The sequence below is a fragment of the Rhodamnia argentea genome, chromosome 2 (assembly GCF_020921035.1).
Source record: "Rhodamnia argentea isolate NSW1041297 chromosome 2, ASM2092103v1, whole genome shotgun sequence".
In the NCBI taxonomy this organism is placed as follows: Eukaryota; Viridiplantae; Streptophyta; class Magnoliopsida; order Myrtales; family Myrtaceae; genus Rhodamnia; species Rhodamnia argentea.
Window position 1 is genome coordinate 15,802,943 of NC_063151.1, and position 15,013 is coordinate 15,817,955.

Consider the following 15,013-nt stretch of genomic DNA (forward strand, 5'->3'; position numbering starts at 1 on the left):
TAAAGAGAAAACGACGCCACACTATCAAGTCTTAAACTTGCCTTCGAGATCGAGAGAGAGAACGATCAAAATTGGCTCGAGCAAAATTAGGGCTCCAAACCTTCCCTCTCGCAAATCGATTTATGTCCGATAGATTCGACGCTCGCCAAATCAAATTAGGGCTCCAATCTTCATCAATCTTTAGTGTCTCAAGCAAATCGATCGAAGGCCCTACTCTATTCTTGTGATTCATGTCGGAGTCTACGAAGGCGGAGGAAGTGTTTGTCACGTGACGAACCGGGGTCGACACAAGCAAAGGCAAGTGATTTTTTATTTGTGTGAAGTGATTAATAAACGACACACACGTTTATTCATTTTGGTGTTATTGACAGTGAGTGAAAGCGAAAGAAAAAGTGAGAAAGACGATCCGTTGGAGGGAAAAATTAGGGTCTCGCTGGCATAGTATAAAGGTGAGTTTTATTTTCTGAGTTGTACCTTATGTCATTTTGTGTCCATCGGCCGACAACGAGATTGTTGTTTACCGAATGTAATGGGGTAGTAGGGACCGAGTGTTGAAGTTGTCGTGTCTTTGCTTTGTTGTGGTCCTTGTCTATCATGGAAAAAATTATTCTTTTTTTAGTGCGGTGTTGAGGATTTTGGTCCCCATTATAAAAAAAGATTGCTTTTTTTATAACTGCATTATTAAAGATTTCTGTTGTTGTGGTCTCTATGATGGGGAAAAAACTGATTATAATTAGTTGCAAAGGCTATCAAAATTGTTAGTCGATAATAGAGAATGCTATAAAAATTATTTCTTTTATATTGCACTATTAACATGGTTTGTGTTGTGGTCCTTATTATATAAAAAAATGTATTTTATCTTTCATGTAGTGTTAACATAGCTTGCATTGTGGTGTCTGTTATAGAAAGAATTATTTTTTGAATCAACAGTGTTACCATGGGCGATATGATTGCGCCGGTCAAAGTTTTCTACGGTGGGAAGTTTGTAATTAGAGATAATGAGACTAAATATGTCGGTGGAGATGTGGCTTTTGTCCTCATCAATGTGAGTCAATTGTCTTATAAAGAGTTTAAGAAGGATATAGTGCAAAAGTTCCGATGCAAAATTGCTAAGTTATATTATGTAATACTTGGTCGAAGTCTGAAGGGTGGAATGAGATTCATGCATGATGATAGTGGTGTTAGGGATGTTGTTTACTATTTTCTTCATGGTCAAGATGTGTCTTTATATGTTGATGGCAATGGAGGTGAGGAAACAATTTTGGAAGCTCATGTGGAAACCCGGGATGGGGATGCATCTGTTTTAGAAGAAAATTTACAAGAAGAGAACAATCGGGCTTTCCATACGGCTTGTGTGTTAGAGCTGTGTGAGCAACTTGAAAGAATTGGTGGTATATCTGATGGTGAAGACACAGTAGCTGAAGAATCGACTCGAATAAATGCGAGCTCTTGGGAAGTTGTATTGTCCAGTGATGAAGATGAGGAAATACTGCTGCATACACAATGCCCAAGTGATGCTGATGATGTAGACATTGCACAAGCAAAAGAAGAAGTAAGAGCATTTCGACAAAGGAAAGAAGGACAAGTCGGGGTAGTTGATGAGGGTACTTTTACAAGCGGGGAAGATGGAGCTGTTGTCAATGATGCTGATGATACAGAAAATGAGGAAAGTAGTGAGAATGATCGCGGCAGCTTAGACGACAATGAAGATGGTGCGCTTCAAAGTGGGAAAAGGTCAAGTAAGTGCCCTTCTTACGATTCAAATTCTGCAAGCCCTTTGTTTTGCTTATCAATGAGATTTGATAATGCAAAACAATTGAGAGAGACTATCATAAAGTATTCAATCACTCAGTAGAGGAATTTGAAGTTCATTAGAAATACGAAGAACTATATTAGGATGAAATGTGTACAAGATAATTGTCCATTGATGATATATGCTGCATTAGATAGAAGAAGTGGCTCATTTCAAATCCGATCACCCCGGGAAGAGCATAACTATGGTATCGATTTTCATAATAATAGAGTGATAAGCATGTGGTTGGCCAAGCACTTTTTCAATACCATTAAGGCCATGCTAGAGCTAAACAGTACTCGATTGAAGCAACTAGTCAGAGAGGAAGTAGGTGTGAACGTATCTAGAAATCAGTGCAAAAGAGCTAAGCACAAGGTGATGAGTGAATTGATGGGCATGTATAAGCAAGAGCATGCACAGATTTGGAACTATGCTAGGGAGTGTAAGTTTCAAAATCCACCAAGTAGAATTCATGTCGAGGTTGAGAAGCCGTCATTGGATTGGCATGAGAAACGATTTCACATGATGTACATATGTTTTGAGGCATGCAGAAGAGGGTTTTTAGCTGGCTGCGGAAGAGTGATTGAGTTAGATGGTTGCTTTTTGAAGGTTTTATGCAAAGGAGAGATATTGGCAGCAATTGGAAGAGATAGAAACAACCAAATGTTTCCAATAGCATGGGCTATTGTGAAGTCGGAAAACAAGGACACTTGATCTTGGTTTCTAAAAAATCTAATGGCTGATCTTGACATAACCAACGGAAATGGTTGGGCATTTATGAGCGATCAACAAAAGGTGAGACACTTTGATTGAACTGTTGTCTTTCTAATCATACTCATTTTATGTATGTTATTAATTTTTGCTGGTTTTCTAGGGGCTTGTTCTAGCTATAGCTGAATTGATGAAATATGCTGAGCACAGAATGTGTGCTCGGCACATATACACAAATTGGGCGAAGAAGTATAGAGGCGATGAGCTACAGAAGCAATTTGGGTTGATTGCAAAAAGCACTAATATGGTAGATTTTAGAGCTCGAAAGCAAGCTCTATATAAGTTGTCTGCCGAAGCCTTTGAAGACTTGTTCCGCATTGAAGTAAAACATTGGTGTAAGGCCTTTTTTAACGAAGAATTCAAGTGCGACATCGTTGATAACAATCTTTGTGAGGCATTCAACGACACGATTATAGGAGCCAGGTGCAAATCAATAATTAGTATGCTAGAAGACATCAGAGTGATGGTCATGACTAGGCTACATAGGCAGAGAGATGAATGTGCAAAGTGGCCTAGACAATTTGGGCCTAGAATTGTAAAAAAATTGGAGGAGAGTGTACGGGGTAGTAGGTTTTGCAAGTCGATTTGGAACGAGGGACGATGGCATCGAGATTAATAATAATGGTGACAACTATATTGTCCACTTGGAGAGGAAAAAATGCTCTTACCGAGCATGGCAATTGACTGGAATACCATGTTCACATGCCATATGTGCCATTCAGCTGAAGAACCCCAATGCCGAGGATTATGTTGATAACTGTTATAAGAAAAATTAGTATATGGCTGCATATCGGTTCATGATGCAGCCACTAAGGAGTAGCAAATTCTGGGAAGACAAACTATCAACCCCCAAAACCTCTACCATTGAAGAAGCAAATTGGCAGGCCTAAAAGGAAAAGGAGATTGGAGGAAATTGAGAAAAGTGGTAACAAAAAGAGCGGGGCTGATGGAATAATTCGATGCTCATTTTACCATGGAGAAGGGCACAATAAGGCTGGTTATCGAGCTAAAAAAAAGCACCACTAACAATAACAATCGGAGATAACACAAGCCAATTATACGGGGGCATTGCGGGGCAACACAAGTAGCCATGCAATTCCAACTCCAAACCCAACTCAGCCCACAAGTGTATAGCAGAGGAAGAAATATCCGGTAAGCTGTTTGTTATTGTCCTTTATTTTTATTGTAAATCCTTGGAGCAATGATTTCATTGCTTTCTCTTGTTTTGCATGTTAGAAGGAAACCAGCTGAAGACATTCGTGAAAGCATTGCGGGGGCACCACGGGGCAACACAAGCTGCCATGCGGTTTCAATTCCAGAGCAAACTCGGTCCAATAGTGTACAATTGAGGAGGAAATATCCGGTAAGATGTTTGTTATTATCTTTACCTTTGACTATAAATCTTTGAGGCATTAACTTCATTGCTTTTTGCCTTTTCGTAGGTTAAAAGGAAACCAGCTGAAAATGTTCCTCAAACTTGTGCATCACAATATACAGATGGTGCAATTGGAAAAAAAGACAAGACATGGGTTGACGGACATGAGTCCCGGCATGACCAACTCAAGAAATTCAGAGGTCTTGATATCTAAAGGAGGACCAACTCAAGAATCAACTGCACCGATACAAAGAAGCCAAGAGGAGGCACTAATAAACCAACCAATGGTTACTCGAGCACAAGCGAAAAAAAAAAAACAATCAATGCCACCTCCAAAACAAAGGGTAAAAAGGGTAGTTGCAAAAGAAGCTCCCCCCTCCCCCAAACTTAGTTCCATGTTAGTCAAATGATCTTGCAAATGTCAATGCACGGCCTGCTGCCACAGTGCCAACACGGACGGTGAGTTCAACGGGAGACAATGCCAATGTACCCGAACATCCAAGCGAGGTGGCTCCTCCAAAAGATAAAACAATGGAAAAGGAGACATCAATGCAGCGTGTGAATATAATTTCAATTCGGAAGAGTGCTAGGATCATGCATCAAGTAAAGCCTTTTGAAGAGAAAAAAACGAAGTGATGAGGTTGTTCGGCTTGACTGATGGGAGGATTTGAGATGATATCCGTTGTTGATGTTTCTTTTAGAAATTTGAAGTTGCTAGAATTGTGTTTGATGCTGCAACTTGATTTGATGTATGTTATGCAACAATGTGGTTAAGTTGTGATATTGCTGCATTTTGGCTGGGTAGTAATATGTTGCATTTTGGTTTGGAACATGTGGTCAGCAGCAATTTGTTGCATTTTTTGCTGGTGTGTTTAGCGGTAACATTATGTAATTGAACTTGGTTGGCTGTTATTGTTGTTGATGATATAAGAATATGTGGTATCATTAAGTAGCAATGATTATGTAATGGTGCCATAGTATTTCTAGTTGGATTGGCTTGTTGTATCAAGATAAATAGTATTTTACAGTTGATACGGGTGAAGCAGCAATATAAAAAAAAGTGAACATAAGTGATCACTTTTTAAAAATTGAGGAACTTAAGTGACCACTTTTCAAAAATTGAGGAACCTAAGTGGTCACATTTCAAAAATTGAGAAACCTAAGTGGCCACTTTTAAAAAGACATAGTACTTAAGTGGCCACTTTGTGAAAGTTTAGTAACCTAAGTGGTCGATTTAACTAAATCTATAGCACTTAAACGATCATTCGATGGCTTGTTGGAGATAATTCCATCTCGAACACCTTTACAAAAAAACCGAGGACGATGCTTTTGATCTTACCGCACATCATTTTGACATTGCATTTGCACCATTGCATTCATGTGTTGGCATCCTCAAAACTCACAGAATTGTAACAACAATTCTTGGCGTAACAACAATTCTTGGCATAAGAACAATATCACGTTCATGTACGACATCATCATATAATTGTTCCTCAACTACGGTAGACTCAAAAAAACTTTCTCTTTAGTAGGGTTATATATGCCCATAAACCAGAACAAACCCACCAACAACAATACCATAACAATCATTCGATAAATATCTCTTTGATTTTTCATCTTTAAAAATTCCTTCTTCTAGTGGTTCAGCAAATATTCGAGACCCTTTATCTCTGCTTCCATTGAGTCCCCATCGTCTAACTCATTTGTCAATACATGTCGACCTTTATCTTGTTTTTGAAGTAGCTCCAAGATAACCTCCGTTGCTCGGTTTGAAAATTTCGAGTCAACCCACCTATAAGAAAGTCAGTACACAATTTTGTTTATGTTTGTTGCATTAGCAAGGTAAAGCACAATAACATATCCCCTCAAAATCGAGCAAATAAACTCTAAATCCAAAACATGTTAAGGCTAAAGACATCAAAAAATTTGATAGATCAGCAAAACAAAGATTAGGGACCTAAAATATCCACAATTGAAGTCTGCACTATAATTAGCGCATCCATGGAATCTTCTCTCAAGATTATCTCTCGTCCAAGTCGTTCTTGTTGGACTTCGCAACCCACAAGAGCAAAAGTGTAGAGTTGCATCTTGGCTTTGCTCATACACTCGAGAGCCACTTGCCCCGCTTCTACTTCCCATCACGACTTTAACGATTTGATTTTGGGCAATTTGAAGATTTCGATTTTGTTGAGTTCGGCTCGATAGGGTTAGGTTTTTGAATTCCTTTTAAAAGAATTTGATTTTCCCCCATTTGTTGAAAGATCTCGATAAGGTTAGGGTTCAAGTGATTTTGCCCCAATTGTTGAAGTAATCTATTTGTCTCGTTCAATCTGAAGCATAGGACGTCGTTTCCATTTTTATTTGCTAATTTAGCTTTTCGGCAGTCCACGTAGGTTGGATTTACATTATTTTAATGCCACGTAGGATTTTTCGGTGACCCAAATCGCCGATGGCACTTAAGTGGTATATATTTAAAAGTTGTGATACTCGGGTGATAAAAAAAAAGTTGTGGCACTCAAGTGATCTTCGTACAAAAATTATGGCACTTGTACTCTACTTACCCCAAGACATTGCTTCACCCTTTGAATGGAGCCCAGTTCAGCCAAATGCAAATGTATGACCTTAACAACCTGTTTGAATTCTAGTCTGGCTTCATGTTCTTGGGTCATTTATCTTCTTATAACTAGAGTTTGTTCCTCTATGCAGAGTGGGGTAGAAAAGATCTTGCCAGTGCAGAAGAACATGGTGGGTAGCTTGGTTTTTGGCTGGGCTCCCATGGGATTGCTACTCTAGAGCTATATATGATCTCCACTCTGATGAATTAGTCCTATTTACTTTTGTCTTCATACGATGTTTTTTCACTATCTTTGATGGGACTCTACTACATGTATTTTGAGCTCTTTTTGTTGTATTATTACACATTTGAATTGGATTATTTGGGAGAGAATTTTTTAGGGGGGAGGCTTCTGTTGTTGAGGAGTTTTATCTTTCTTTCCACTGCAACAGAAAGGAGAAATCCTCCATCTTCTCATGTCCTCTCTCTGCCATTCTCAAACGACACGGTAGATTGTCTCCTTTTGTGACTTTTGGCATACCCGTTTGTCGTTCTTTTTTTAGTTTACCATTCACTATAACACACCTTTATAATGCCTCTGGTGACTGGTGTCACTTTGGTTTTGTCCCCTGTTTGAGACAAATAGTCTTTCAGACACTCATTTTATTAATCTTTATAACATCATCTTGCCTTCCTTTTGAGTGGTCCAACGTGAACAAGAAAAAATGTGATTAATTTCATCTATACACAAACGAATTTTGAGTAAAACATTGTGATTAACTTGTATGCACTAAAGAATTTTGAGTCAAAAGTTCAAATAATAAAATTGCTGTCGAACTCGATTTTAACGAATATGAAAAAGTGGATACAATATAAATTCAGAAAATATTGAATTCTTGAAATATTTGAAATTTTGGAGTTTTTTTTTTTTTTTAAAAAGGAGGAACCTATCGACCCGACCCGACCCGAAAATATGGGACATATAAAATTTGGGTGCCGGGCCGGGCCAAGCTTGGTGCCGTCAAGTTTCGGGTAGGGTCGGGTCGGGCCTCTATGAGGCCCGGCCCGACCCTAGCCCATTGACATCCCTAATGGCAACGATTCTGATTCTCTAATTCTTTTCCCCGAAACAAAAAAGGTAAATTATTTTGATTTTGATTTTGTTCCCTAAAACAGTTTTAGAACAAAAATAAGAATAAAGAAAAGTTAATTCAGGAAAAAAGAACAACTTTTTAGAAACATAAAATAGTATGGATTCCCACATCTCTCATTTTTTCTTTTCATCTCTCTTATTACTTTCCCTCAACCTAAAACAGAACGAGGTCTTAGTTTATCAAACATATTCTCATTTTTTAAAACCCATTCGGGAATAGAATCGGAAAAAATCAAATCTAATCGGAATCACTTTTTTTTTAATCAGAATCGTTACCATGCATGCCCTTTATGCATCCCAACCAATATTTGTTGTTGGACTTTGTATTCTCACTCCTTATTGATGAATTACACGAATATTGAACAAAACACAGGACCAGGAACAACATTGGAAAAAAAGAGGAACAAAAATGATAGTGAACAACCAGTCAATGCTCGTGGAATGTCACTACCCCTTTACTCAAAAGAAGGTGTTAAAGCTTTTGTCTTAAAAAACTTAGGCTGATTCATGTTTAGACATATGATATGTTCTTATTGGGGTTATAAGTACGATATAAGTCCGATTCTCCATGTCATCAAGTACAAAGATTATATAAAAAAAACACTACAAAAATTAGTCCAATTCTCCTTGTCATCAAGTACAAAGATTTTATATATATATATATATATATATAAAAGTACAAAGATTGATGGCCAATTCAATTAGTCTTTGGTTCCGTTGTCACTCGATCAATCAAATTAGTGTTTTTTTATCTTCATGATTTTCTCATTAGAAAGGGCAAATTTCACTTTGCCACTCACCTTCTTACACGATAAATCCTAAATTTCAAATTCTTTCACTATCTACATCGAAACTCCTTAAACCCTAAACAATCGATGATCACAATTTATCCTCCACATTTTTTTGTCAAAAAATTTATCCGCCACATTACTCACCTCTTATAGGTTGAACCCTGTACTTTAAATCCTTGCAATTTACCCTTTCGAACTTACAAATTGTTTCAATTGTTAACTCGTTTTTCAGTTCAAACGTGGGACGTGCGTGAATTTCAAATTAAAAAAAAATTCAGTTGTAATACATGAACGCCCTCTCGTTCAAGATTCCTTCACCATAGCTTCAGAATCACGTGGGTAGCCTGTATTGCCCACAAAAATTGACAGTGAGAATCGATTTTTAGTTATATATGTAATTCGGGTAGTAAAGTGGGCCTAATTTCATGTATTGCCGAAATGAGTCCAAAGCTGAAATAATTGGGCCTGAATCCCCAAATTCAACTCTAAAACCCGAACCGAAACCATTTCGACCCTTCCCGGACCTTTTCTTATGTGCGCGTTTCTGCTGCTCGCGGCATTTTGGCTGACTGAAAGCTGAGCCTGAACTCACTCAGTCAAAGCCACAGCCGCAAGCACCCACCAAACCCTCTCAGCAATGGCGGCGATTTCGTCTCACTGTGTCTCTAACCCATCACCCCCCTCCTCTCTCCTCTCCTCCTCCGCTTCCTCCACCTTCTCCGGCAACAATTCCCCCCTCGCCGGCGCCTCCCTGGCTTTTGCGGCGAGTCCCCGCTCCCTCCGCCGCCAGTTCTCCTGCCAGGCTTCGTCCGCTACCTTTCCGACGCCATCTCCTGTCCACGCCAAAGGCTAGCGCTCTCTTCCTTCACTTCTTCTTTGCACGTACTTCCATTGCCTCGTTTACGTAACTTGATCGTTGTACGCGGTTCAGACGTTCGCTCGCTTTTGTTTTTACTACGATCTTCCCGTCTGATTGAGTATGTTTTCAGTTTCTTTTTTCGCATTTTAGACGCTTGAATTTGAGATTGTAAAAACAGAAATGCTGGAGGGTGAAGGACGGAGTGCTGACAAACTTTTGTTAGTTTGATCTGGAACTCGAATTAGGTTTTCTAAGCATTTGGTATTGCTCGATAGTTTTGGCTGTTTTTAGTTACAAATGCGATCTAACCGTGGAGAATTTTCTTATAGTAATTGATATTGTGAACTTGTTGGACACCCTTATAGACTAGTGAAGTTGCAAATGTCCCGCCACTTCTCATAATCTGCACGAACATTCTACGACACCTCAAAAGCTCGTGCATTTTATTCAAACTTTAGGAGGTGTGCATATGATTTTGATTATATGGTAGTGCCTGGTGGGGGGTGCAGCTGAAGTTTTCAAACAAATAGTTGATGTGTCTATGAAATTCGCAAGGGACATTCTTTGAAATTGTAAAATGGAAGGATCTTTGTCAATTTTTACAAACTGGCGATTTCCATTTGCTTAGCAACATGCCATGAATCTTTGTCCAGTTCCCCATGTTGACAATTTGCTTGCTGTGAGTGGATTGCTTACAAATCAATGTTAGTTTAATCATATTTGGCATTTGAAGTGCCAAAATATTGACTTGAAAGAGATTTAACTGCTACATATCGTTTAAACAATTGGAGGGTATCACAGACATCTCCATAATATAGGGGGTGCCATTGCAGTGTACAAATAATTGAGGGTGTGTTACAGTGTTAGCATTGAAATTGATCTGACCTCGATGCTTGTTTGAAATCCTCAAAGGTATTGAAGATCTTGTGGTTCTATGGTTAAGTTCATTTGGCTAATTTACTGGAAACAATTTTCTTTCTTTTTTTTTGAACTTTTCTTGTCCAGTTTTAGTCTGGTAATAATCAAAGGTAACTGCTTGGTAATTAAAGGACTTTGTTACTTTTGGTTCCATGGATCACAGAAAAATCTGAGCTGAAGGACTTCCTGCATATTAGTGACTTTGACAAAGCAACGATTGTGAAAATACTGAACCGGGCATCTGAGGTCAAAGCCCTGCTTAAATCTGGAGAGAGGACATATCTACCATTTAAGGGAAAGACAATGGCCATGATCTTTACAAAACCATCAATGCGAACGCGGGTTTCGTTTGAGACTGGATTTTCCTTACTGGGAGGCCATGCTATATACTTGGGACCAGATGACATTCAGATGGGTAAGCGGGAGGAAACTCGTGATGTTGCTCGTGTTTTGTCTCGCTACAATGACATTATTATGGCACGTGTCTTTGCTCATCAGGTATGATGGTGAGTTGCATATATTTTTTGTCGGTAGACATGCATTATCCTATGCTTGAAATTTTAAGTGTTGTAATAATGTTTGATGGCCCCGCCTCTTTTGTTTTATTAAATACTTGAGAATTTTATCATGTGTATAATGTGTTAACAGGATCAAATAATCTATTCTGATGCAGGACGTTCTCGATCTTGCAAAATATTCAAGTGTACCTGTTGTTAATGGCCTTACTGACTATAATCATCCTTGCCAAATAATGGCTGATGCCCTTACTATGATTGAACACATTGGTCAACTGGAAGGCACAAAGGTTCACTCGAATGGTCTTAGTTTTTCGTATTATTCACTTGTTATTAATTGTATTTTAGCTAATTGAATTTAATAAATGTGACATTCAGGTTATCTATGTTGGAGATGGGAATAACATTGTGCACTCTTGGCTGCTATTGGCAGCTGTCATTCCTTTCCATTTTGTATGTGCCTGCCCTAAAGGCTTTGAACCAGATGAAAAAACTGTGGAGAAGGCTAGACAAGCCGGAGTTAGCAAGATTGAAATAACTAATGATCCAAAGGAAGCTGTTAGAGGTGCAGATGTTGTCTATTCTGATGTTTGGGCTAGCATGGGACAGAAGGAAGAGGCTGCTTACCGTCGTCAAGTGTTTCAAGGATTTCAGGTAATTATTTTTTTAGAAAACCCCTATTCGTAAGCACATGTTTTAGGGGAGGCTTTGCATTCTCAAGGCCCCCTTAAGCTATCAAAATACTTTAGAGGAATTTTTGGTGCCTTGGTAAGTAAAATAGTAGAAGGCACCTCATTCCTCTACATTTGTTCATCTCTCTGACGCCATTACAATCTTATAGAAATATGAGTAATTAATCTTTTCCACTCCTTTTTGGAACTAGGGCTAGTACTATAGGTTCTTTTGCTATAGTTATGAGTCAGATGTTAATTGAAGTAACTTTGATAGAGAAGTTAAAACTGTCTGAACTTAGTCTCATGAATAAATGTGAAGATGACAAGCTCCATAATGGGGGAGGTATCTCCTTTAAAGGGAGGGAGGGAGGGAGAACACCTAAAGCTTACTTTTTATTATGATAACATCTGTGGGCAAACACCTGCAGGTGGATGAGGCTTTAATGAAGTTGGCGGGGCCTAAAGCTTATTTTATGCATTGTTTACCAGCCGAAAGGGGGGTTGAAGTGACTGACGGTGTAATTGAAGCTCCAAACTCTATTGTCTTTCCACAAGCTGAGAACCGCATGCATGCCCAGAATGCAATTGTGCTTCATTTGCTTGGCTTCTGATGACCGTGACTTTTACGAGTAATCAAAACCGATTAAGGCTTAAGCTCTAGAAGCAATATCTTTCAAGATCTTTCAACATGCCATATGAGATGCACTATTAGGCTAGTTATGTTCCAATCATCTACCTCTGTAATATGTAGAAACTCATCTTTCTGGGATCCTTCTACATTTTCTGCAAAGCCAAGCTGTTTTTCCTGGATTGATTGTCGAGTTTTGCTTTTTGCATTGAAAATTATGTTCCCCTGCCCTTTGTTCATGGCTCCCCTTGGCCGTGAAAGTCAGTTTGCATTTTTTTTTCCTTTTAAAGAGCTGGAGCATCCGGAAGACGACAGGTCAAGGTTAAAACTGTTATTCCATTCAACTAAATTTGTGAACATAGGTGGCAGAAGCCGGGTCCTCCGGAAACCTTATGTTTCAGAAATTGAGCAAGTTTTGGTGAGAAAAGCTAAACAATCCATGGTTTTCTTTTGGGGGTGTTCTTTTCATCAAGCTCCAATGCCTTTTTCCTTAAGCTCCAGAATTTGCTACCGGGAAGAATCAACTCGTCTTCCACTATGTGCAGCTTGTTGCAGCTTTTTAAGTCTTTCGTATTAGCAAATGATAATTCCGACATGTACCATTTCAGTACATTCCCTTATCCGAAGTCGCTGATATTTTTGCAGTTGTCACATCAGAACGAATCGAGAAAAGGAACCGTGTAATTTAGTACATTCTCTTGTCCTAGCTGAAATTATTGAAATTATCGCATTAGACACGAATCGAGAAAGCTGACCATGTTACATTATAGTACATTCTCTTATCCCAAGTTGCTGAAATTACTTTTATTGTTGCATCAGTGTCGAATGCCACAGATTACTATGGCTAAGCGGAGCGAGCTTTAGGATACTTTTTGCCAAAGAGAGCTCACAGGTAGATTTCAAAACAATTACAAAGAACAATATGATCGTGTGTGGGTATTGATGAAGTGCATTGGTGAAGTTTGAAAAACTTTAAGAAGAAGTTCGAACTATCTGGTGACGGGAAAATTTTTGAACAAAAAGAAAAGTAGAGGATCAATTTTGAATTTCGGGAAAAAGTAAGGGTGATCATTGAAGAAATTATTCCGAAAATGTTATGGTACATTGAACTCCATTAGTTTTATATGAGAAGAAAGTCAGAACGGTGCATAAGACAAGTGTACATCGTCCATTCCTTTAAAAGTATGCGAAAGAAATTTGTCATCAATATATTATAATATTAAAAATAATTTTGTCAAGAGTTCACATAAGCTGCGTCATATATGGCTATACTTTGCATAGAAAATATATCTATTTCAATTGAATTCTTTGTTTTATAAAAAATTGACGCGTGACAAATGAATTTTGTTATTATTTCGTGCAATGCAATAATAAATGAAAAGTATTATATTCATTCACAAGTACAACATTGTACGATCATATTGTTTGCATACATATGTTTCTGACATTTTAATTCATCGATTGACTGAGGAAAAGACATAAAGTAGGTACAAAATTGATATACTTTTTATCAGAGAATTATAACATGTATTTTATTCAGATAGAATAAGTTTTGCTCCAAAAGAACGAAGGTTTTCCCGTAAATTGAACAAACACGCTGTCCACCTGTATTTCGAGTAAAAGTGGGAGTATTTTACTCCAAAGACACTGGATAAGTGGATAGCTCTCTGTTCTTTAGGTTGTTTGACCATGTCATGATAAATGGCTAGCTCAGTTCATCGCCACCATACTTTGAGCTGAAAACAAGAAACCTAGCTCAATTAAGCTAAAGAAAAAAATGGCTTGATTTGAAAATAGCACGCAAGCTTGCGCTTGCACGATCCTTGTGCGAACTTCAAAATTATAATTTGAGCGATTAGGTCTTTAACCATCTAAAATTTTTCCGATTAAGAGACCCGCGCCTCCAAAAATATGTTGTGAAAAATTGTTGCTCGCACAGGCAATCTATTTGTAGCGATGAAACTGCAAGAACTACTACTATAAGATGTAATTAGTAAATTATCAATAGCTTTTTACAGCTTGTGCGGAGCATTTGGATATTGAACTTGTGAAACTTGGCGATGAAGGGACTCAATGGAAAAGGTTTTATTAGTTGAAGTAGTTGGTTGCACAAAAAAATAAAAAGATAGTTTCTTTTTTTTTGTCAGAAATAAAATGGTAAGTTTTTTCTTTTGTCCAAAAAAAAAAAAGATAGTTCAAGTGGTACTATTTTCCGGCTTCATTTTGACCGGATCGTTCACTTTGAGCTCCATAACTACGATCTCCTTCTCGATTAAAAAAAAAAAAAAACTACGATCTCCTCCATCCCCCACCATTCCATCTACGCCAAACTCAAAATCCGGTCGTTCGTGGACGACAGCACCCATGTTCAGGAACCAGGACGACGACCGACATGACCATGTGGAGCCCAGTGGGGCGGCTCTTCCAGGTGGAATACGCCATGGAAGCCGTCAAGCAAGGTTTCGCCGCCTCGGCCTCCTGTTGAGAACCCACGCCGTCCTCGCCTGCGTCAACAAGGCCGGCTCTGAGCTCTCCTCCCACCAGAAGAAAATCTTCAAGTTCGACAACCCCTTCGGTGTCGCCATTTGCCAGCCTCACCACCGAGGGCCTTGTCCTGTCATGCTACATGCCCTCTGAGTGCATCAAGCATGCCTTCATCTACAAGTCCCCGCTCTCCGTCGTCCGGCTTATCGTTCAGCTAGCCAATATGGCTCAGGTTTTGGTTCCTGCTCTGACTAGCCTTAGCTAGTTTTTTTTCTTTTTCCTTTGGTTGTGTTATGTAAAATAATTCTAGGATCTTCAAGAGAGAGGGAGAGAAAACCAGTAAACGACTACATAATTGGTTTGTCGTACATTTTACTAGAGAAGATGTTTATATTCGAACAATATGCAAAGGAAAGAAAATAATCTATCTAATAAGGAAATTATCTATCTTAGAAAATCATGAAATATCTAATAATATCCACAATATCTGAAAATATCT

General features: G+C 38.6%; 1 protein-coding gene, 1 long non-coding RNA gene and 1 pseudogene across 3 annotated transcripts; all 3 read left to right on the forward strand.

Annotated features, from left to right (window-relative positions):
* The first annotated feature begins 1,729 nt into the window (after positions 1-1,729).
* Positions 1,730-2,749, forward strand: LOC125313905. Its single transcript, XR_007197618.1, has 3 exons — positions 1,730-1,739; positions 2,402-2,587; positions 2,667-2,749. It is a non-coding gene; the product is annotated as an uncharacterized LOC125313905 (long non-coding RNA).
* Positions 2,750-8,985: 6,236 nt separating this feature from the next.
* LOC115728506 (ornithine transcarbamylase, chloroplastic) lies at positions 8,986-12,290 on the forward strand. 2 transcript variants are annotated; one of them, XR_007197604.1, is made up of 6 exons: positions 8,986-9,284; positions 10,377-10,711; positions 10,887-11,018; positions 11,107-11,382; positions 11,831-12,102; positions 12,194-12,290. XR_007197604.1 is itself a non-coding variant. In XM_030658819.2 (5 exons), exons 1-5 carry the CDS (start codon positions 9,074-9,076, stop codon positions 12,011-12,013), a joined length of 1,137 nt encoding a protein of 378 aa, XP_030514679.2. In that variant the 5' UTR covers positions 8,986-9,073; the 3' UTR covers positions 12,014-12,245. The 2 variants fall into 2 exon arrangements, 1 of the variants encoding a protein (XP_030514679.2); XM_030658819.2 differs by having other exon boundaries at positions 11,831-12,245.
* A 1,800-nt stretch (positions 12,291-14,090) lies between these two features.
* On the forward strand, positions 14,091-14,779 carry LOC125313646 (annotated as a pseudogene).
* Positions 14,780-15,013: the final 234 nt, after the last annotated feature.

Excerpts from the sequence above, each read along its gene's own strand:
- LOC115728506 (XM_030658819.2), top strand. The coding sequence starts at position 9,074 with ATGGCGGCGATTTCGTCTCACTGTGTCTCTAACCCATCACCCCCCTCC. Across the intron at positions 10,712-10,886 it reads CACGTGTCTTTGCTCATCAG|GACGTTCTCGATCTTGCAAA; the intron begins GTATGATGGTGA and ends ATTCTGATGCAG. Across the intron at positions 11,019-11,106 it reads GTCAACTGGAAGGCACAAAG|GTTATCTATGTTGGAGATGG; the intron begins GTTCACTCGAAT and ends TGTGACATTCAG.